This window comes from Hakea prostrata, chromosome 4, assembly GCF_041222555.1.
Source record: "Hakea prostrata isolate BN-2017 chromosome 4, UWA_Hpros_2, whole genome shotgun sequence".
Lineage (NCBI taxonomy): Eukaryota > Viridiplantae > Streptophyta > Magnoliopsida > Proteales > Proteaceae > Hakea > Hakea prostrata.
This window is the reverse complement of record NC_142603.1, coordinates 16565380-16588442: the sequence shown is the minus strand read 5'-3', so window position 1 is coordinate 16588442 and position 23063 is coordinate 16565380. Positions and strand designations below refer to the sequence as shown.

The window sequence follows — 23063 nt, the reverse complement described above, 5'->3', positions numbered from 1 at the left end:
TAAAATAGAAAAATCAGAAGCAGCAAAGAACCAGAAGGGAGACTGAGCGCGAGATACCGAACTCGAATTGGAAAGAGAGGAGTAGAGAATTCAAAAATTGCAGAAAAGATTGGTAAGAACTCATCTTCCTTCATCGTCTTGGTCTTTTTCTGTTCGATCTTGTGATCTTCATCTCTCCAGGTTCTACTTCAGTGTCTTTCTTGCTTACCAAGATTCTTGCTTTTTCTGTCTACTGTTTCGTCAGGCATTCTGAGGGTTCAAAGCACAAATGTAGGAAGGTATACATTCCACAATGTTCCATCAAGTATCTCAGCCGAAGAATCATTACCGGGAAAGGGCTATGTCAAGCCAACGTTTTTCAGGGTCTCCGTACCCACGGAGAAGAGGCAATTTTCATGGAAATTATCTGAAGGAGTGTCCACCTCCGACGCCGGGAGTTTCTCGGTCTGGGAAGCGTATGTTTGAGGTCCTTCTTAGAGCAGGCAGTTGTGGTTTCTGTAAGGACACTATTGATGCTCTGATTGATGGTTGTACTTCCGCGCCTGAGAGGTCCTATGTTTCCTCTCCTGCACGTCCAGTTGCGGTGAAGTTGCTTTTCGGTAATTGGAGTGATGCTTTAGAAGCTGTGGTTTACTTCTGGGAACAACGGCTTGATGGTGCTCATTCTCTAGACCCAATTGTGAAAGACAATGGCTTTCTGCTTTCTGAGAAGGACGAGCTTAAGGAACATCTTAAAGCTCTCTTTGTCTCGCGCGTGAGGAGTCTTATGGACGGGCCGGAAGTCAAGAAATGGCAGAGGAAGCTTGAGATTACCTGTGTTGAGATTGCTAATGTATCTGGTTCGCTTAGAAAGTATAATAATATCGATGTTGCTGAGAAACTTAGGTTGAAGCGGAAGGGGCTTGTCGCAGCAAGTGATCTGATTGCAAAGAGGATGGAGGAATTTAAGTTTGCAATGAGCTGTATTTTGGATTATCTCAACGGATTTACTTTCCGGGACACTAATGATAAGACGGTTCCCGTGTTGAAGTTTAATGGTGATTTCGACTGGAGTCGAATTCATCGGGTTATGCTGCGGGAGATTCGGCGCCTTGATGATGGTTTGCCTATTTATGCGTCCCGGAAGGAAATTATTCAGGAAATATATTACCAGCAGGTATCCCTGTTCTCACGTATTTTTCTTTTCTCTTTTGGAACTGGTAGCTTTGTTTAAGGATTTGCCTATTTATGACATAGAAGAGCCTTCCGCTCGCTTCAAATGTTTGGGAGGCACACCTTACCATTTACTTAGTGGTAGGGCTTGTGCTGGAGATTCTAAATGTGAATGTGATACTTCTTTTGATGTTTACTTGGTGCATGTCCTAGGTGTCTGGATACTCACCCACCCTTAAATAATGTTGAAGGATCACAAGATTCACCTTTACAACAACTACAAGCCTTGTTCCAACAAGATGGGGTTGGCTACATAGATTCTTTCCAATCAGCTCTGTTTGTGGCCTTACTAGATACAATGCCTAAGCTATTATACCCTTTCTTCACACATCTTTTAAGGTCATCTTAGGTCTTCCCCTAGTTGTTCTAGTTCCTTCAATTCTTTCTCACAAGATTCACCTTTCTCCCAATAGAATTCTCAAGCAGGGAAACAATATATGTGAAAGTACTCAAACAAGGAAGATGACGTACTTTTCCTGGTCTCCCTTCACATAGGTTGTCAAGGCGGTAACGCGACCAAAGCAGTTGAGTTTCTGCCTAGGCAATTAGGTGATAATGCGGTGCCTAGGCGGCAATAAGGCTACCAAAGTGGTTGGGTCAAAATTTTTCAATACATCTACTTTTAAGCTGATAAATTTTTATTATAAGCTAAACAAACATTCAAGAATCACATTCATCTAAAAAAACAAGCATTTAAGAATCATAAGTATGAAAAATTATTCAAAAAAGAACACAAGCATAAGTTCATCTCATCAAGTATCATAACATATGACTGTAAACTATATCGAATTATAAGTATGAAAATGAAACTAGTAATTTTACATGTTTACTTACCTCTATGATAGTGTGATGCCAAATAAATGCCTTATCCATTTAATGATTCATTGATTCCTGATTCCGAAATAACTAATTATTAAGTTTGTATACGGCTTTGTGGAATAAATTTGATTCTTAAAAAAATCAAGAAAAAAATATTATTATGTACAAAATGTAAAAAATACAACCGTTTTGGCATCTAGACGGCAATAAGGTGCACAAGACAACAAAGTGGTAACAATTAGGTGAAAAAAGGCAAAAAAATTGTATGTTAACAAAGCGATTCAAAACAAGGAGGTTGAAAAACCGCCTTGCCGCCTAGGTGGACACTTTGACAACCATGCCTTCATTGGTTTATTTTTTTAATTTTATATATTTTTTAATTTAGCCCTTTTTAGGTTTTTTTTTTTTTTTTTGGGGGTGGGTGGGGGGGGGGAGGAGGGTGTTGTTGTGACATGACAAAACAAGGAATGAAAGGTTGCTTTGTGGGTTTTACCTCTTTAATCTCTGTAAGCAGCAGATGGGAAGAAAATGCCCTTATGCTAGTTATGTAGCCAAGATAGGCAACCATAGGACAGTGCATAATTGGAGCCCAGATCAGCCCATGTGGCACCAAGTGCTGGCCAAACCACTTGGGGGTCTTTTGGTCATTTTACCGGTTCCCTTTGAAGGTAGAGTGGTTTAGTTAGATTCGCCTTAATTATAACTTTTATTTTTCAATTGAGTTAGTGGTTAGAGCATAGTTGTCAAGGCGTCGCCTAGGCGTCGCTTAATCGTCGCCTCGGCGTCTGGGCTCCTTCAGAGCGCCTCAAATTGGCGTCACCTTATTTTTAGGCAATAAGGCGTCCACTTTTTTTTCTTTCTTTTTTAAATCACGAGAAAGATGCCTAATCAAAGGCATATATTGAAATGCTTATTAGATTCCGATTGTAAAGTATCTATTGTTTGAACCTATATGCATATGTATAATGACGCTACATGTGATCAAATGTTAAAATAAAAATAAAAACAAACAAAATTGAAAGAGAATAAGTTCTTGACTCAAGTCTCACACTCTCACTCTCACTCTAATCCCTAATCTCTTTCTCTCTTCCTCTCTTCTTCTCTTCCATTCCCGCAGCGACACTCCGGCAAGCAGTGGCCAGTGACAAGCAACTTCTTCTCTTCCTTTCTTCTTGCGACTTTTTATTTAGGACCTATTATGTGTGGTTTGTAGTATGTTGGATGACTTGAGGTAGTGTGATATTAGTTTTTTTTATTGTATAAGATATGATAGATTTAGAGTGAATGAGATGTACACCAAAAATTTCACTTAAAACGCCTCAAAAGCGCCTCGGAGGGCGCCTCGTCGACTCATCGCCTCAATTAGCCTAAACCGCCTTGCATCGCCTCGTCGCCGTGACAACTATGGGTTAGAGTCCTGATATGCCAAGGAGTCCTAGGTGGGGTTTGTTAGTTGGATTCCTTGTTAGAGTAGGTAGTTTGCTTCTGCAAGTTTCTATTTTGGAGTTCTAATTAGAGTTCCTCTTTTAGTTATGTGAGTAGAGTCTTAGTGTGAGATGGAGTTCCTCTTCAAGTTGAATTCCTTGTTTGATTCCTAAGTAGTCTTTTATTTTGTTTAGTCCTATTTCATAACTCCTCCTTGTAAGAGGCTATGAATATACCTCCACTCATTTAACACAATTAGACTCTATTAATTGAATGAAAAACTGACTTGAAGGAAGAGTTGGAGTAGCGGGTTTCTAGGAGGAATCCCATGGCTGGGTGATAACTAAATTATGCAAATTCCAGCATTGTTCTTCCCTGCGGCAGGTTCTCAAGTTTTCTGCAGTCCATCTCCATACAGCAATTAAGTGCAACCCCAGCCCCTTTCCTACCCCTTTCTGCCCTCCCACCCCTTGCGTAATCCTCCTCCTTTCTCTGTCTAGCTTGCGGCACCCTCCCCCATCTCCAAAACTTAGGATCCCTCAATTCCCCAGCCCCTATGCCATCGCAATTCCTTCCCCTTCCCTCCAGAACATGTGGTCACCTCTCCCCTCCCTTCCCTTTCATTTCCCAGCCCCATTGTCTCTTTTCTAGCTTGCGGCAGATTCCAGAATTCATAAAATTCAGAACCGCAGCCACACTCTAAATCCTAGTTTAGGTTTCCAATCATAGTCCTTCATTCCAATCCCATTCTAACCTAGGAGCACCATCCCCTGCCCCTAGCCTAAATTTGATCCTAGCCCTAACCCTAACCTAGAGACCCTAGAACTTACAAAACCCTAAACCCTAGCTTGAGTTTAATTCTGTGAAGTCAAAATCTGTTAAAACAGAATTATTCTCTTCTAGTTCCTGCCCTAATAGAAGGCTGGCCAAACCCTACATTCCCTTTCCTTGTTAACCCTAGACCTCTTAATTCTATGCCCAAAAGATTTTGGATCTCAAACCAACTCTACCTGCAGGTCATAGTTACCTAAAACAGCTGCTGTCCACCGTGTTTTGACCTAGAACAGCAGGGGTTTCAAACCCTAAATTGCGTGCTGTTCTTAGAAGAGATCCTATCATCTGCCCTCTATTCCAGGGTTATGTCAACTGGTATTGTGAATCCACCAGATAATAGAGCTTTTAGTGTTCAACTGGTACTGAGAAAATATGATTCATTGTTAGAAGTGGATCCACAAGAGTTTGATAACAGGTTGAGATGGATATCGAAATAAAAGATTCGCTTGCAATAACAGGAGGTAAAGGAATTGGAAAAAGAAAATAAATGGAGGATGTCATAGCTGCCTCTTGGTAACATCCCTCATCGTTGGGGGGTTGTCCACATGACTTGTTGTTTGCCAAGCGCCTTTATCTGTTGTCATGGATCGAGCCCCACTTCAACCATAACCTTTCTTACTAGTACTCCAATAGTCATTTTAGGTGGTCCTCTACCTCTTTTAACTCTGTCAAAAATCTGATCGCTCTTCCTTACTAATGCATCTGTAGGTCTTCATTGAACATGCCTGATCAATATGTTATATTTTTTAAATGTTGGCCTATGTATTCATATGTTATTCTGAAGTATAAAAATATCTGGCAGAGGTTTGAGCTTTTCTGCTTTCCGTATTAACATTTGTTCTCATTTCCCTTCACACAGGTCATGGTCTTGATTGGAGAGACTGGCTCAGGGAAGAGTACACAATTGGTTCAGTTTCTTGCTGATTCAGGAATAGGTACTCAAGACTCCATTATCTGCACCCAGCCTCGCAGAATTGCTGCCATGTCCTTGGCACAAAGGGTTGGGGAAGAAAGTAAAGGTTGTTATGAAGATGATTTAGTTACTTGTCAGCCAACATACTCATCTACCCAAGGTTTTGATTCCAGGGTAGTTTTCATGACAGACCACTGTCTACTGCAGCACTTCATGAAGGATAAAAATTTGACCAATATCTCGTGCATTATCATAGATGAGGCTCATGAAAGGAGCTTGAACACTGATCTTCTGTTGGCAATGCTTAAAAAGTTGCTGAATGAGAGGTGTGAACTGAGGCTTATCATAATGTCTGCAACTGCTGATGCAGATAAGCTTTCAGGTTACTTCTTTGGCTGCAGTACCTTCCATGTTGCCGGAAGAAATTTTCCTGTTGACATAAAATATGTTCCTTGTGCATCTGAAGGAAGTTCTGCCATGTCAAAAGCTTGTCCTGGTGCTTGTGCTTCATATGTTTCTGACGTTGTGAATAAGGTGTCTGAGATTCACAAGAGAGAGGAGAAGGGGTCCATACTGGCTTTTTTGACTTCTCAGATGGAAGTGGAGTGGGCTTGTGAGAATTTTCAGGTCTCCACTGCTGTTGCACTGCCCTTACATGGGAAACTTTCTCCTCAAGAGCAAAATCGTGTTTTCCATGAATACCCTGGAAAGAGGAAAGTAATTTTTGCCACTAATTTAGCAGAGACATCATTGACTATTCCTGGAGTTAAATATGTAGTAGATTCTGGCATGCTCAAAGAGAGCAGGTTTGAACCCAATACCGGTATGAATGTCCTTAAAGTTTGCAGGGTTAGTCAGAGTTCGGCAGATCAACGTGCTGGCCGTGCTGGTCGAACAGCACCTGGAAAATGTTACAGAATGTACTCAAGAAATGATTTCCTCTCTATGCCTTCACACCAGGAACCTGAGATTCGTAGGGTTCATCTTGGTGTTGCAGTCCTGAGGATTCTTGCTCTGGGCATCACGAATGTGAAAGATTTTGATTTTGTTGATGCACCCAGTCCCAAGGCAATCGAAATGGCAATCAGGAATCTTATTCAGTTAGGTGCTATTACATTGAAAAAGGATGCTTTTGAATTAACTGTTGATGGTCAGTACTTGGTTAAATTGGGTATTGAGCCTCGACTGGGAAAACTGATCCTTGGTAGTCTTCATCATGGTTTGCGTAAAGAGGGTCTTGTTCTTGCTGCGGTAATGGCAAATGCCAGTAGCATTTTCTGTAGAGTTGGTACTGATGAAGATAAATTGAAAGCTGACTGCCTGAAGATTCAATTCTCCCATCAGGATGGGGACCTCCCAACATTGCTTTCTGTTTACAAGGAATGGGAAGATCTGTCCAATGAAAAGAAAAACAAATGGTGTTGGGATAACAGCATTAATGCAAAGACCATGCGAAGATGTAAAGAGACTGTTTCTGAATTGGAACATTGCCTTAAAATTGAACTAAATACTATTGTCCCAAGTTACTGGCAATGGGATCCACATCTGTCCTCTGATCATGATAAAAATCTAAAGAGGGTTATTCTGTCATCCCTTTCAGAAAATGTTGCCATGTATTCTGGATATGATCGACTTGGATATGAAGTGGCATTAACTGGACAACATGTTCTGCTGCACCCTTCATGTTCTTTGCTAACATATGGTCGGAAGCCAAGTTGGGTTGTGTTTGGTGAACTCTTATCAATACCAAATCAATATTTGGTTTGTGTTACTGCTTTTGACATCGAATGCTTATCTACCCTTTGCCCCCCTCCCTTGTTCAACATTTCACAGATGGATAGCCGGAAGCTGCAGGTGAATTTGATTACTGGATTTCCCACTGTTGTATTGAAAAGATTCTGTGGCAAATCAAACAATAATTTGCGTAACCTTGTATCACGCATTCAAGCAGCATGCAACAACAGACAGATTGGTGTTGAAGTTGATGTTGATAAGGGAGAAATTGAAGTGTTTGCCACTACACAAGACATGGGAAAGGTTTCTAGTCTTGTGAATGATACATTGCATTATGAAATGAAATGGTTAAAAGATGAATGTCTTGAGAAATGCTTGTACCTTGGCGGTCATGGTGTTTCTCCTTCTGTGGCTTTGTTTGGAGCTGGTGCGGAAATCAAGCATTTGGAACTGGAAAAGAGATACTTATCTGTGGATGTGTTCCATTCAGATGCAGGCACTCTTGATGATAAGGAACTTCTTATGACCCTTGAAAAAAATGTATCCGGTATCTGTAACTTCCAGAAATATATGTGCGTTGGACAGGATGGTGAGGACAGTGAAAAGTGGGGCAGGATAACGTTTCTTACCCCTGAAGCTGCTGAAAAAGCAATCACAAAGCTGCGTGGTTTTGATCTCAGAGGATCCCCACTAAAGTTGGCCCCTTCTTGTATTAGTGTTGGAGTTGACCAAAAAATGTTTTCATTTCCTGCTGTAAAAGCCAAGGTATTTTGGCCACGCAGATATAGCAAGGGTATTGCATTCATTAGGTGTGCAAGGCAAGATGTTGATTCTCTCATTGATGATTGTTCTAACGTGCTAATTGGTGATCGGTTTGTTCGTTGTGGACGCAGCAACAAGCACCTGGATTCTATTGTCTTGAGTGGGCTTGACAAAGAAATATCTGAACAAGAACTTTTCGAAATGCTGAATACTTTAACAAGAAGGAGAATTCTGGATATTTTCCTGGTTAGGGGAGACACTGTCTCTATCCAACCATCTGCTTGTGAAGAAGCACTTCTTAGGGAAATTGCTCCTTTCATGCCTACAAAGTGCCCTCTAAGCAATTGTTGCCGAGTACAAGTATTCCAGCCTGAATCAAATGATTATTTGATGAAAGCTATGATTACTTTTGATGGGAGATTGCATTTGGAGGCAGCAAAGGCTTTGCAGAACCTACAGGGAAAAGTACTCCCTTGCTGTTTCACATGGCAGAAGATACAATGTCAAGGGATGTTTCATAGTTTTGTATCCTGTCGTGCTTCAGTCTTTTATGTTATTAAGAAACAGCTGGATTCTTTACTTGAAAGCCTCAAGCATCGAGATGGTACTTCCTGGAACTTGTTTTCATATAAATATTATTTTCTCTCCTCCGTCATGCATGTTATTTTTATTTTTATGCGGCCATGTTTACTTTATGTAAGTTGTCGGTTGTTTTGTGTTTCTAATCTGTTCTAGACCCTCTCTAAGGTCCAATTGGAGATTTTCCATCTCTCTTTCTCTTGATCTTTTCTTATTTATTTATTTTTGTGGTTTTTGATAATTTTTTTTTTGGGGGAGGGGGGTTGCAGGGGAGAGGAGGGGAGGGGTTGAAAGTACTGATATTGATGTTGGGAAGACAGGGTGATGCAGATCCACAGACTTTACAGAAGATACTGCATAAGTAGTATTAAGAACAGTAGTACTAACTACTAACACTAGTAGCATAGTAGGCTTCTGTCTTCAGCACTTTTGGTTATTGCAGTTGGACCTGGTTTGTTTGGTTCAAGACTGTCTCCATGCATGGGATGGTAAGAGCTTTCCTCAATTAAAGTGGTCATTTGACTCACCTGACTGATTGCTTGAATGTCTCCGAGCATGGGAGGGTAAGAGCATTGCTAAGTCTGTTGAGTTTGTTTCTTGTTCAGTCAGAAGCCAATGTCAACTCCTATTAGTATTAGGCCTCCTGGCTGTTTAGCCTGTATATATACCTCACTTGATTGATGAACAGAAACTTTTCCACTTATGTTATTTTTCTTGAGCAATTGCTTGTGAAATCTGATTAGTCATGGAGAAGCTTTTGGAGTTTGAAGTCTGTTCTCCTTGGTGGTCAAAGTCCAGGCAGAATCCTCTTAAGTGCTCGGTGACCAAAACCCTAGTTCCTACAGCTGACTGTGGAACCATTCTTCAGCATTGATCTGCTGCCTTGGTATCGAGATGTCCATTCCCATCGCCTTTCTTTCCCCCTTAAATTATATTTGGATCAACTCCATTAAACCAGTTGAACCAATTCTAACTGTAACCTGATCTTCCCTCAGTTTGAGGCTTCTAGCAGATCCCCCAAGCCCCAATAAAATTTTCATTTTTAGACCATGAACTCCTTATAATAACCCTAACCTTTGATCTTTGGCCTCTTTCCTTCTATCCATAGAAATTGTAAAATCCCCTAATTTCAGTCAACCTAAATTTCTGCAGATTCTGGATGAACCCCTTCCCACGTAGAATTTGCTGATCTTTGGTGGAACCCATCTGATGCAGATCCAGCCCCAGGTTAGGTTCTTTTCCCTAAGCATAAGCCTAGGGTTGGGTCATGTTGGTGTCTGGACTTCATTGAACATGTTTCCATCGTAATCGGCCAACTTAATAGACCTAAAACATGGGTACATGAGTTGTGTACGAATTTGTTTTCTCCCTTTTGACATGTAGGTGCCTGAACTTCATTGAACATGTTTCCATTGTAATCAGCCAACTTAATAGACCTATAACATGGGTACATGAATTGTGTACAATTTTTTTTCTCTCCCTTTTTTTGGGCTATTGTCCTTATTAGTGTTGATATATGTTATTTGATTAGTCCTTATTAGAATTGATGCTTGCTATTTAATTAGTCCTTATTAAGGCTAATGCATGCTATTTAATTGGTCCTTTTAATAGTTGATGGAGAGTCTTTGTAAGGATTCAACTATAAAATCCATTCCAATTAGAGTTTGTTTGCATGGTACAAATTTTGGTCAAAACCACTGAAATTTCGGTTTTTGAGGAAAAAGAGATGAAATCTGGGTGGAGGCGTAAAAGCACCAAGTTTGGACTAAAATGGGGGGAAACCTGTTGAAACCTGCAGATTTTATGGGTTTTGACAGCTTCCACCAGGTTTTGCCCTTTGAATTCCAACCCCAAACCATTTTTTAGCCTGACTTTATGATTTCAACTTCTGTTTCACCCTAAATTAATATCTCAGTTGTCAAAACTTGTCGAAACTTGGGGGAAAATACTGGAATTTTGTCAAAACTTGGGGTAAAGAGTTCACACGATGGGATATCTAAATTATGTGAATGATTCCACCTATAGAAAAGCAGTGTGTCAGTTCATGGATAACTTTATGGAAAAAATGTCATGGCCAACTTTCATCCACTACTCGGAGTAGTGAGTACTACTACAGACAAGGGATAGATCCACCGGTTCCAGGCAGACACTCAACATGGAATTGAAGTCTAGGACATTGTAGTTCCTAGTTGGTCATTGTATTTTGTTGACTCGTTGTATATGTGATCATTCTATCAAAGAATTCATGTGTGCTGATGATTCTATGCCTGTGTGCAATACAATTTGTACTTCTTGGAATTAGTCATTTGTTAGTATACTTAAATGATAACTCTTCAGTGGGTTTTTTTTTTTTTTGGGGGGGGGGGGGGGAGAGAATTACTAGTTCAATTGTAATTATTATGCTTTAAATGGGTAAGAGGCCAAAAATCATATGAAATAGAAAATATATAAGCCTTGAAACCTAGGGTCGAAATCTTGCTCAAAAATACCAAGTTTCGATCAAAATTTCTGTCGAAACCTGGAAACTTCGGCTTTTGGTCAGGTTGTAACTGGCTTGGAACCGAAACTGCAATCCTTGTTTGTTTTAAAAGCTCAATTAAGTTGTTAGAGTACAACTAGGATTCCCCTTTTTTTCCTCCTTTCAGAAATTAGTATTTGTTAAGGTTATAAATACCCATCTATCACATGTAATAGCTGACAGTTCAGGATATTAATAAAATCAGCTATTGCAGCCTATTCGGTTGTTTTTCTCAGAGAATAACATGCTTCAGCAGTGGTAAGCTATAGTCAGGTACTTAAAGTAAAAATGTCTCCAGTGAAGTCAAGCTGAGATTCGTCTATTGCTGGTGGTACCGGTGTTCCTTCAGAATGGTCCACCATCTCCACAGCATTAAACAAGGGGTAAGTGGCCATTAGCATATGCCATCCTCCTGCCATTCACCTTTTTATTTTATTTTTCTTGAATTTTCAGATTTCGTTAGCCACCAAAATTTCCAAGTCAGATCTATGCCAATCTGACAATTGGAAGTGATTCAAACTTGGACGAACCTTTCCCTCACATGGGTTACATTGCTTCCAACGCACAGCTCCATGCAGGTCCTTTATACCCATTAACCTTAGAAGTCCTACAAGGATTTTCAAACTCCTATCAAATTTAGGACTCTCAAACCACCCATCAAATTTAGCCAATTTATACAGCATATCCTCCTTAAGACCTGCATGCCAAAACCCCTGTTTTACTTATCCAACCACTGGAACCCAAATACCCCTCTACAACCTAGTCTTCGAATCTGGTTTTGGGTTGATTCATTGAAGATCTTGGAGCCTCATTCAATTGAGGCTGCATCACCATCCCTACCATTTCCCTACCACTAGATCTTACTTCCAACCCAAAACTCTAAATCCGCTTAAAGTTCTACGGAGCCCTAAATTTTCCCAGAACCCCTCATTTCAGAGTAGCTAACTTCCCTATCAGTTTTAATCCGAATTTGGAATGTTACATCTCTGATCAGTACACTTGAACCAAGAGCCAGCCTACTCCTAGCTTAGAAAATGTAGTCTTTTCCTAATTTCCCTCGTCTAGTTTGTTCTATTTTATGTCTCCTGGTGGCATTGGTCCTTAGTTGAGACTCTTCAAGCTAAGGCTACATCACAAAGTTAGTTGCATTTCACAAATAACTCATTGAAATATCAAGTTATCAACTATTCAACTGTAAAGCTCCTTTTTTTTACAATTCATATTTGTGAGTTAAGCTTGAGCTGTCTTTGTTATTATTGGTGAAAAAAGTTGATGTAACCAGATGGACCTGTCCGCAAGAGAAGCACTTTTCCTGTGACCCCTCCTGGAAGGCCAAATGTGGCCAGGTGCAAATTTGTCTTCTTGCTTTCCTTTTTTGGAGTCCTAATGAGTCTAGTTGAATGTAGAACAATTTTAGGATCCTAGATCTAACTTTACATTGTTAGTTGAGTCCTTGTTTGTTGAGTTATGAAAGTGTCCTGGTCTAGATAGGAGTCCTAATTAGAGAGGGATTCCTCTAGTAGAAGCCCAAATTCTATTAGGAAGCTAGTTCTACTTTTGTTTTGAAATTTGGATTTATTCTAGTTATTCAAGAGTCTCAACTAGAGAGGGATACCCTTAATTACAGTCCACTTTTTACAAGGAGTCTATATATCTACACTTATTTCGTAATTTGATCATCCTAGAAGTTATGATAGAGTCCTTGTTAAAATGAGAGTTACATACACGTAAGGCTATGAATAAAGCCTGTCTAGCTGGTAAAAGACAGATTTGATGAATAATAATTCTTGAGATTGAAGGTGCAAGGAGTGGAGTCGTGGGTTTTCCCTATGAGGAAAGACTTGCAGCTGCTTTGTGTTTACAAATTCTTCAGATCTGAATATTCTTCAAGCTCCCATCTTCTTCTACAAGTACAAGAAGCTGACCCCCAGCAATACCCTCTCCCCTCTTCTCCTCTCACTTGCAGCCCTTCTTCCCCTGCCTTTCTAGCTTGTGTCAACCCTCCCCTTCCCCAAACCCTAATTCTTCCAATCCCAATCACCTGATGCAACCCCCAAATTGAGGACGAGTCTTCAGGATCAATCCAAGTGAGCCAGCAGTGAAAACATGGTTTTACTAACCCTGAAGTTGTAGGATTAGGGCTGAATACAGGGTTCTAGGGTTGGGAATTGAATAGGACTAGGTTCAGTTATGGGTAGGAACTAGGGTTGGTTGAAATTCAATCCTAAATGTTGCTGTAATTTTAATTTCAGAATTGAATCTTTAGGTCTAGGGTTTAGGGAGATCAGGCTTTGATAGAAATTAGGGTTCCTAGGGGTTGGATAGAATTAGGGTTAAGGTCGAAAGTAAAGGATGGGTAAGGGATGATGATTCTAAACGGGAATAGGTTTTGGAGGAAAGGTTTGAAAGATCTAGATGAAGAGGTTTCTAGGGTTTTGTCTAGGGTAGCAAAGGAATTATAGTTCGACTACAGTTAGGGTTTGTCTGATTGGGCTAAAATTGGGAGGAAGGTCACTAGGATTAGGGGAACGAGGTTTATAAAGTTTGGGAGGGATCTAACGGTTAGATTGCCATAGATCTGACCTTGAAATCAACAACAAAGCTAAGCACTTTGAAAGGTCTGAGACTCCACCTAAATAAGATCATTGAGGGGGAACCTTGAAAGCAAGTTAGCGTTAATAAGATTGAGAGCTTGCTGAGTGTCTGCCTTCAGTTGGGAACAAATGATTTCAAAGATTTTAGTCCTTGTTCCTCTATCATTTCCTCGGTCCTGCCACCCCTTTTCTTTCCCATGGCTGTTCAAGGTTCTAAAACTGAAGCTGCATTTTCTGTTCAATTATCATAGGCTGCTGACTTGGGAAATCAGACCCAGGCCTGGTCGTAGATTATCCACATTGGACCCAACATACCTTTGCTTTGCCAGCGATTCTTGCGTTCTTAACTGTTTATGCTTTTGTTGGCTAAGGGTTGAAGTTCCTGTTGTGGTTTTTCTCAGGCTTTGTCCAGATTTTTTTCTTCTCTTCTTCTTTTATTTTTGTTTTTTTCAGTTTCTATTTTTTGTTGACACTATTGGGCTTGTGAGATAGGGTTGCAGAGGGGTGTGGGTAGGTGCAGAATGGGTTACGTGGGTGGGTTGGGTGGGGTTGCTGGGGGAGTAGGTAAAGGAAAAAGCAAGAACTTGCAGGGTGGAGAAGATGATGGGTAATATGACCATTTTATCCTTTATGCCCAAAAGGTCCAACTGTTAGTTGTGAAGGGTGAAAGACAATATTACCCCTCTTATTTATTCTTCTTCCACCTCCTCTAATACTCTCATCCCACCTTGTGAAATCCTGATGAACCCTATTTGTGCCATCCTTTCTTCCATTCAAAGCTCATAATGTCATAATCTGTCCCAACATCCCAATCTTTTTCAACCCCCTCACCTTCGTCTCTTCATTTCCCTGTCAATATCTTTCTTTCAAACTAGTATGCATTATTGTTTTGTTGCACGTTCAGGGTAAGTAGGAAGACAGCTAATCTGCAACTTACATTTGGATGTTAAAAACCTTTGCGGAAAAATGAGCATAAAAAATACAACCTACGAATTAGAATTCAAAAACTGATAAACTGCAGAGTTTCTCCATAATGTTAATTAATAAATCTGTAGTTTCAGTCATGTTTTTGAATTTAGTTGCTTTCAGCTAGATTCCTCTACATATTCAGTTTTGGGGCCTACCAAAATCAAGAATTGTTATGATTACATTCGAAGTAAACAACTCTAGGCCTGGCCACTGCAAGCTAAGCCACCTCTGCACCATCTAACCCATCAGCCTGCATCATGGCCTTGTCAACCTCACATTTTGAAGCCAGAAAATGATAGAATCTGGTTAGATTTTAGACTTGTGAGATGATTCACTAGACTCAACATCAATGGAGTAAAAAATCTAGAACCAAACTTACGACATACAACCTGTGGACCCTACCAAACAGTTGATTGATTTAGTTACACTGATGATATTAAGGAGCTTTGTTGAACCTCAAATTCTAGTAACCAGTTTGATTTCTTTGTCAAAAAATCACAAGGTTTATATGGATGCAAGACTAAGGGGACATAGTATGTCGCCAAAATATCGCCAAAACTTGGTGATAGTTCGGTGTTTTGGTAAGTAGCGATGATATTACAAAATTTCAGCTATATTTCGCCGAAACGGTTGAAATGGGCAATATATTGTCATTCAGTCAATTTCTCGCTGATTTATCGCCTATGTATTCTATTCCATTCGAGGGTTGAAGTTTTGCCTCATTTATAGAGCTACAATTCGCGACTATCTCAACAACTATTAGCAAGGGATGTCATAGGGTTAGTATGTACATATGATGGGGGAGGCATGATATAGAGTATGATGGAGTATTAGCAGAGGGCGGATCCACTAAGGTAGAGTACTTGGTATTGAGATGATGGGATCACTATGTACTTGCCTAAACTTGTATAGTTGTACTTGTACACTTGACTACTTGTATAATGAATTTTAGTTGTTTGCTGTTTTTTTTTTCTTTGGCAATTTAATGAAGATCTTTGTGTTCTCTTGCATCATTTGCATATTTACATTGCTATATATTCGTGTTCTAGACTTTTAGTTTCGTCCGCATACAGCCTGGCATGTGCGATCGAGAAAACCACTTTAGGTTAGGTTTAATGCCAAAATAACACTCCCCATGTGTTTATTGGCCTTAGACATCAAAAAACTTGTCCAAAATGACCTCAAATACCCCTAGAACAGTGGGGGGAAACTACCACCGAAACATTCCCAAATTTCAGAGATATGTCTCCGAAATTTTTTGGGGTTTCAGTGGTTTTGCTGGGTGGCGAAACACCGAAACCCTGCGAAATTTTGTACCTTGGATTGAAGTATTGAACTGCTCAGGTTAGAGTTACCTTTGCCCAAAACCTCAGAAATCCATTTACTTAGAGAATCAGTCAATGTAGGTGGGCAGTTGATGTTGCCCCTGTGCTTCTCGGTATGGAAGAAAAACCTGAAGAAAATAGGGATCTGATGTTCTTCTGTTATGATTTTCCAAATGGAAGGGTGTCGCATGTGCAAGGAGAGTCCTTTGGAGTTGATCCCTTCCGCCAAAGATGGCTCAAGTCTCTAGGGCTGTAAAATTGATTTGGGGAAGAATGGAAGGAAGAAGATTAGGGTATTAGTGGTATTTCATCTACCACTATGTTTAGCCCATTACATAAAAGGGGTAAAAAAATTCTTCTTCTTCTTTTTATTTTATTTATTATTATTATTTTTAATTTTTTTTTTTAACTCCTGACAACTAACACCACCATAAGGTTTGAATGGGTAAACATATCCACATCTTGAAACCCTCTTTTTTCTTTTTCTTTTCAGTTTGTGTCCTCCATACTGTTACAACCACTAATTAGGTGACCAGGAATAGAATATAGATGTAATTGGCATTTCATATGTCAAATCAATGTGATGTAGCTTTGGATTGAAGGGATCAACTACGGGCCAGCAGTTGCACCATTTATTGCTCAGAATATCCTTAGCAATCTTTACTCATGGACTTGTCTCAATCTTTTGTAAACAGAAATTAGGAACTCATTTTGCCTGATAATTGAAACGAACCGTTAGATATGTGTGGTATTATTAAGTATTAACATGATAGGGGGACTCTGGGATTCTTTATACAAACCAAATACTTTTAGACGCTCATCCAAAACTATAACAAAATTCCCATGAAAAGCTATGCAAGTTTAAAATCTTTAATTGAACTGACCCATTACAACAGAAAACCAAATAATGGTTTGCCTCTGACCCATGTAAACCCAAGTGGAGTCTTAGTATAGACTAAAATAAGATCTATACTACCTTTGCCTGCATCATGCATCAAAAGTTTGTTATGCAATAGCCAACCCTTGTCTGACGTTTAGGTGATTTGACATTTTGTATAGGTGTATTCTGCAATCTTGAAAGGAAAGAGAACGGCTATTTTGGAGTTAAAATATCTGCAAATGCTACGAAGATTGTGGCAGAATTAAGAAAGCCGTTGGAGCAGCTTATGAAAGGCACAGTATTAAATCACGCTAGTCTCACTCCAAGTATACTGCAACTTCTCCTCAATAAAGATGGCATCGAAGTCCTTAAGTCAATTCAGCAAGAGACAGGGACATACATTCTTTATGAAAGGCAGAACATGAATGTTAGATTGTTTGGGTCGCAGGAAAAAGTTGCTGTTGCTGAGCGAAGATTGGTTGAATCTCTTTTAAGCATCCATGAAAACAGGCCACTGGAAATTCGTCTTCGGGGAGAGAAGTTGCCAGACAACCTGATGAAAGCCGTGGTTGAGAATTTTGGGCCAGACCTTCATGGACTCAAGGATAAAGTACCTGGAGCTGGGTTCATGCTTAGTACTCGCCGTCATGTCATATTGGTACGGGGGAACAAGGACGTGAAGCAACAAGTTGAGGAGATAATTTATGAATTTACCAAGTCACTAAGTGATAATTTGCCATCTGAGCAACCAAAAGAAGGAACCTGCCCCATTTGCTTGTGCGAGGTGGACGACTGTTACCAGCTTCAAGGCTGTGGGCACTTATTTTGCAGATCCTGCTTGGTGGAGCAGTGTGACTCTGCAATTAAAAGCCACAATGGGTTTCCACTGTGCTGTACCCACGAGGGGTGTACGGAACCCATTTTTCTTACTGATATGAAGAGTCTGTTGTCAAGTGAGAAGTTGGAAGATCTATTCAGGGCTTCTTTGGGGGCATATGTGACTGCTAGTTGTGGTATCTACAGGTTTTGCCCGACACCGGACTGCCCTTCAGTTTATCAAGTGGCAGATCCTGGGACAACCGGTGAGCCGTTTTCTTGTGGAGCCTGTTTTGCAGAGACGTGCACAAGGTGTCACTTGGAGTACCATCCATATGTCTCGTGTGAGAGGTACAAGGAGTTCAAGGATGATCCAGATTTGTCACTTGAGGAATGGCGCAAAGGGAAAGAACAAGTCAAGTGCTGCCCTTCCTGTGGATACACGATTGAGAAGGTGGACGGATGCAATCACATAGAATGCAAATGTGGAAGGCATATATGCTGGGTGTGTCTGGACTTCTATGACACTGCTGACAAATGCTATGAACACCTGCGCTCTATACATGAGGCTACATTCTGAGGCCAAAACTACCATGTCCCTGCCTTATCCTACTGTGTAAATATGTATCTTCTGTAAATATTGACACGTCTGTCTTAGGGCGTGGCTATATATATATATATATATATATATATATATATATATATATATATATATATATATATATATATATAGTAAATATACCCAGTACCTTCTGCTGTACTCAAATCAAATTGTTGCTACTTTCGATCCCTTGACCTTCTGGGGATTCACAGCGACAAAACTTCCTCTTGAAGAGAAATTAATTTTGAAGGTATGGAAAATCTTGTGAGTATCTTATATTTTCTTTTGTTCGAGGGTAATTGCGTATTATTACTGAACTTTTAATGGTTGGACAGATTCCTGTTTATTTTGTATCACAATTTGGTCACTGGAATTTGGTTGCTGGAGCTGTTGGTCATTATTTATGGTGGGAATGTAACTGTTGGAGATGGACCCCAAATTTTAGATCTTTGACCTTGATTTAGAAAGTCATTTATTTGGATGTCTTTTCTAAGCTCCTGTGATTTCTCCATAAACATATTTTTGTCACATGAGCTTAGTTTCGTGTATTCAGTCTAGTGGTTAAGAGCTATATTCTCCTCCACCTCCCCATCCTCCTTCAGGGGTTGTTTTTAGTGATTAGTTCATTCATCCAAAAAGATTTTGGTCTTTGAGATATACGATCCTTTATTATGGTGACTCATCAACTAGACAAATATGATGCCCAGAACTACCTATTTGTAACATTATGGTGACTCTTTCTAAATGCTAAAAGACAGTGGCGCCAGTGTTATTTACACTAGTGTGTTATGGAATAACTAACGACTATCATTTCCAAGTCCTGATAACATCACTTGTTTCTTTGCACTCTCTGTAAGCTGTTACAGAATAAAGCATTCCCTCCACAATTACCTGACCACACGAAGTATCTTGAAGTAGTAATTTAAGTTTGGCATTATCGGTTAAACATCTGGTAACGAAATTGCAATGTAACAAGCTCAAATCAAGTTGGGCAGTTCGATTCAGATACGTTGCAAAGACTTGACAAATGACCTATCAATGTGACTGCCATATCAATGGCTAGATTTCAGAAAATAAAAGAAGTCTCTCACAAGCTTCTTAGGTAGGTGAATCGTGAAGAACTTCAACCATGGTAACAGTAGAAAGAAACCCAGTGGCTCAAAACCTCCGCAGTACCTGTAAATCAATTTTATCAAACAAGTACCTCTTCAACTTTATACTGGATTAGCATCTAACAAAACAATTCTTCTGTGTTGCACATTTGCTGGTTTTAGCGACTGTTTTTGGGCACCCAAGTCAATACAGAATATGTTTTAGCACTCGAAAACTTGGCTCAGGTCCCAGACTTTCAACGCTGCCTCTTTCCAACCAGACTGAGCCGTGGTCTTAATGATCAAATGGTCTAGTGATCAATTGGGTAATAGGAAAATGTGATCTATGCAAATTTTGAAGTGTGAAGTAGGCAGACATAGCTTCGGGCCTTCACATACTTGATAAAACCATTTGGGAAAGGAAAGGAGGGAAATGGGAAATGCTGCTTGTCCCTAATAGAAGCAAACTCATATTTCCTCAGCTGTGTCTTGTATCCCACCTTCATCATTCACTTGGGTTGAGGTTTCTTCAGCCTGAGATCCCTCCTCTTCTGATCCTTCTTTCAAACTTTTTTTACTAAGGCTCAAACGTACTGGTCTACCCATCAATTCCTGCACCAGTATCAACTCTTTATAAACTTCAATATAGATTCATTTAAAAGACCAATAATTCACAAAAACAATCAATGGTGTCATATGCAGCAAGGGAAGGAATAAAGAAGAACTAAAAGAATTCGATCACCTTCCCATTAAATGCAGAAACAGCAGCCTCTGCCTCCTCCTTGGAACCGAAGGCAAGGAATCCATACCCAGTAGGCCTTCTTGGATTACTCTTATACATAACCACGCCGGTGACAAGATTATAGTTTCCCGAACTAAAGAAGTCTCGAAGATCTCTAGATCGTACTTTCTGAGACAGATTTCCGACAAAAACATTATGCCTTACGACTGGTTCGGGTCTCACTGAAGGTTTTTTCTTCAATGATCTTGAATAGTTTACTTTTATGGCTCGTCCCCCAAATTCCTAACAATGGGTAAAGAGAAATTACATTTTAAAAACCCAAACTTGGAGAAAAGAAAAGATAAAAGCAGAAAAAATTATTCACCCAAAAAAACAAAAAGCAGAGCAAATCCACCGAAGGTTGGAAGAATGGAGATATTAAAGCACAGAAACCCCGGCAGAAGAAGATGAATTAAGAAAGTAGCAAGTGCCCATCAATCTGCAGGATCGAATTGATTCACTCACATATGTGTCAAGATTAGTGAGAGCTGCAACAGCTTCATCTGGTGAACCCATGGTAATAAAAGCCAATCCTCGATTTCTCGTCTTGTCATGCATCGAGAGCTTTAAAGAAGAAAAAAAAAAAGCAATTCAGAAAAGATGAAAATAATGAGGAATGTGTTGAAACGCAGAGGAGAAATCTGATGCCCTCACCTCGACATCTTCGACAGTTCCGTATTTCTGGAACAGATTCCGGATATCCTCAGAAGTACATGTCCAGGGTATGTTCTGAGCAATCAATCTGGTCCGGGTTTCATTTCCTGTTCCCGTTTCAGTTGTGATAGCAGCAGCAGAAGAAGAGGACTGCTCTTGAATTGCGGAGGAGGAGGAGGTATGAAAGACAACGATGTTGCTGCTTCTCATTCTTCTTCTTCTGCTTCTGGGTTCTGTTGTGAAAGCAAGAATGTCTGAAACAGGAGAGACTAAGGAGGTGGAGAGGAAAGAAGAAGAGAACCTCATCTGGCAACATCTCTGTATTGTGACTTTGGTTGGATAATCTTGGTCGCTGGGTAGCGTCGATGGAAGCCAGAGAAGACGAAGCGCCATACTCATGGTCACCACCGCAGTGCTCGGAGTTGTGAGAGAGAGGATAAGAATCTAAGATGAAGATTATTTTTCCTGGTTTGATTTCATTTGATTTAGGGCTGGGCTGCAGCCTGAATAGGAGTGGCCAATCTGGACTCTGGAGTCTCAAACCAGCTTACTCCTGGCCCAGTTCTGAGGTGACTTGGTTCTTCTTAGCACTGAAGGATATTGTTGTCCTTCATGCTTTGTCATGGGCAAACATCAAACTCAGCAAACACAGCTTACCAAATGGTCGTCAAACTCCTATATGGTGAAAATTGAGTCTGGATGTTCTATTCTGTTCTTTCTTCGTATTTTTTCATTATACATTAAGAAAGGGGTTCGTAATTCAGATATAGATCTCTCTCCTAATGTATGGTTAGAGCCTTTGAAAGAAGCGCAGACCTCTATCCGTCAGACAGAGCATTTAAGTCCATAAAGATTCTTGAGGTATTCAAACTCCAATGGTCAAATTCTTCATTCACTCCAATAAACCCAAAAAATTTGCTTATTAGAATAGACAGGTTTTGATCCTTGAAAAGCTGGAGGATTATAGTAGATTTTGGATTTTAGAACTTAAAATTTCTCCTCGTGCTTGACCAAAAAAAAATCTCCTTGTGATGTCCAATAAGCTCTTCGGTTTTCTCCCTCTTGCTTGGATATTATTTGTAGTTTGACTAATCTACTATCAAACTTTCTTCTGGATCTGTTGTTGACTTGTTGGGTTGGTTTTTTGATCCACAATGGTGGGTGAATGTTTCGGGATTCAAGACAATAAAAGTTTCAATATGCTTTTTGGCTAAATGGTTGTTTGTATTAAGAATAAAAAAATTAAAAGAAAAATTGCATAAACAAAAATTACATTTGCCAAGCACTAGTCTTTCCCCTATCACAAGAGACAATCTAAATTTGATAAACAATGTTTTCTTTTTCCACTAAGAGTCGATCAATTCTTGCAATTTCTTTATAAACAATCTCCTTTAACCTATTGTTTGAGATCTCCTTTTCATTATCCAGACTGTAAGACATTGAGTTTGCAAGGTTGGTTTCTTTTTCCTTGCCCACCAAGTTGCCTTGATTCTTTTAGGGCCTGTTTGATTACATGAGTTTGGAGATTTCAAATATCTAAAGATTTCAAATCTATGGAATTATAATTTATAAAATTAGATGTTTGGTTGTGGAATTAAATCTGTGGATTCATCCTAAAAAACTATTTGATCGACGTGATTTTTGTGAATGTACAAATGTATAGCTTTTTTGAAATCTCTGGATTTCACCCCTTACCCATAAATCTATAGATTCATATTTCTAGTGTAAAAAGGTGAATCTCTAGATTTCATGAATCTAGAGATTTTTACAACCAAACAGGTATAATTCTCAGATTCATGAATCCAGAGATTTCAAATCTCTGAATTCATGTAACCAAGCAAACCCTAAACCACCAATTAATCCCAAGTGAAATTCCTCAATGTTAATAAGGTGGGCCTCCTCCATGTTTCCATGCTTTGAATTTGAAATTTGGGCCCCACCTTATTAACAAGAGAATTTGTAAATTTAAATTTAAATTTCAAACCCCACCTTATCAGCCAGAGAACTTGATTGGATTTTTTTTTATGCAATTTTTTAAATTGTAAATTTGTCCCTAACCCTCATCACTGGATTTTCTTTTGGACTAGCGAAATTTCAGAGTTTGGAATCATAGGGACACATCCGATTTATCTCTACTACTGCGTTGAATGGTCCTCACGTTACACACTGAGTATTTTGTGATGCCATCTTCGTAAATCACTTTCTAAGGAAAAGTAAACACAAGGGAAGTACCTATTCCAGTCTTTCAATTTTGCACCTCATTTCTCCCAGTTCAACCAAAATTCTTGTATAATGGTCAACACCTGCACATATTCTTTGATCAAGTGACAAAAAGCGTCCCATAGTCTTTGCAATTGTAAGTATTTGTAAGTAGAAATTTATCATGCCAATATTCAAGAGATAGATCTGGAAACATACTCGCACCAAATTAGCTATTCATTTAGGGGTATGAATATTGAAATCTAGACACCATCTCTGAAAGTGGATAAACTAATTTTCTACCTTCCGCCATTCACGGCGCCAAACCTTCGTTAGCCTCCCTCACACCTGAACTAA

The 23063-nt window shown here is 39.6% G+C and overlaps 2 protein-coding genes across 2 annotated transcripts; one reads left to right on the top strand and one right to left on the bottom strand.

Moving 5' to 3' along the window:
- Positions 1 to 18041, top strand: LOC149018211 (ATP-dependent RNA helicase DEAH11, chloroplastic-like). Its single transcript, XM_089152526.1, has 4 exons — positions 1 to 112; positions 245 to 1156; positions 5150 to 8303; positions 16744 to 18041. The coding sequence occupies exons 2-4, from the start codon at positions 293 to 295 to the stop codon at positions 17958 to 17960; spliced, it is 5235 nt and encodes a 1744-aa protein (XP_089008652.1). The 5' UTR covers positions 1 to 112; positions 245 to 292; the 3' UTR covers positions 17961 to 18041.
- A 909-nt stretch (positions 18042 to 18950) lies between these two features.
- On the bottom strand, positions 18951 to 21069 carry LOC149018210 (RNA-binding (RRM/RBD/RNP motifs) family protein). Its single transcript, XM_089152525.1, has 4 exons — positions 20508 to 21069; positions 20319 to 20417; positions 19815 to 20096; positions 18951 to 19684 (listed from the first exon to the last, which is right to left on the bottom strand). The coding sequence occupies exons 1-4, from the start codon at positions 20904 to 20906 to the stop codon at positions 19541 to 19543; spliced, it is 924 nt and encodes a 307-aa protein (XP_089008651.1). The 5' UTR covers positions 20907 to 21069; the 3' UTR covers positions 18951 to 19540.
- Between the last annotated feature and the right edge of the window lie 1994 nt (positions 21070 to 23063).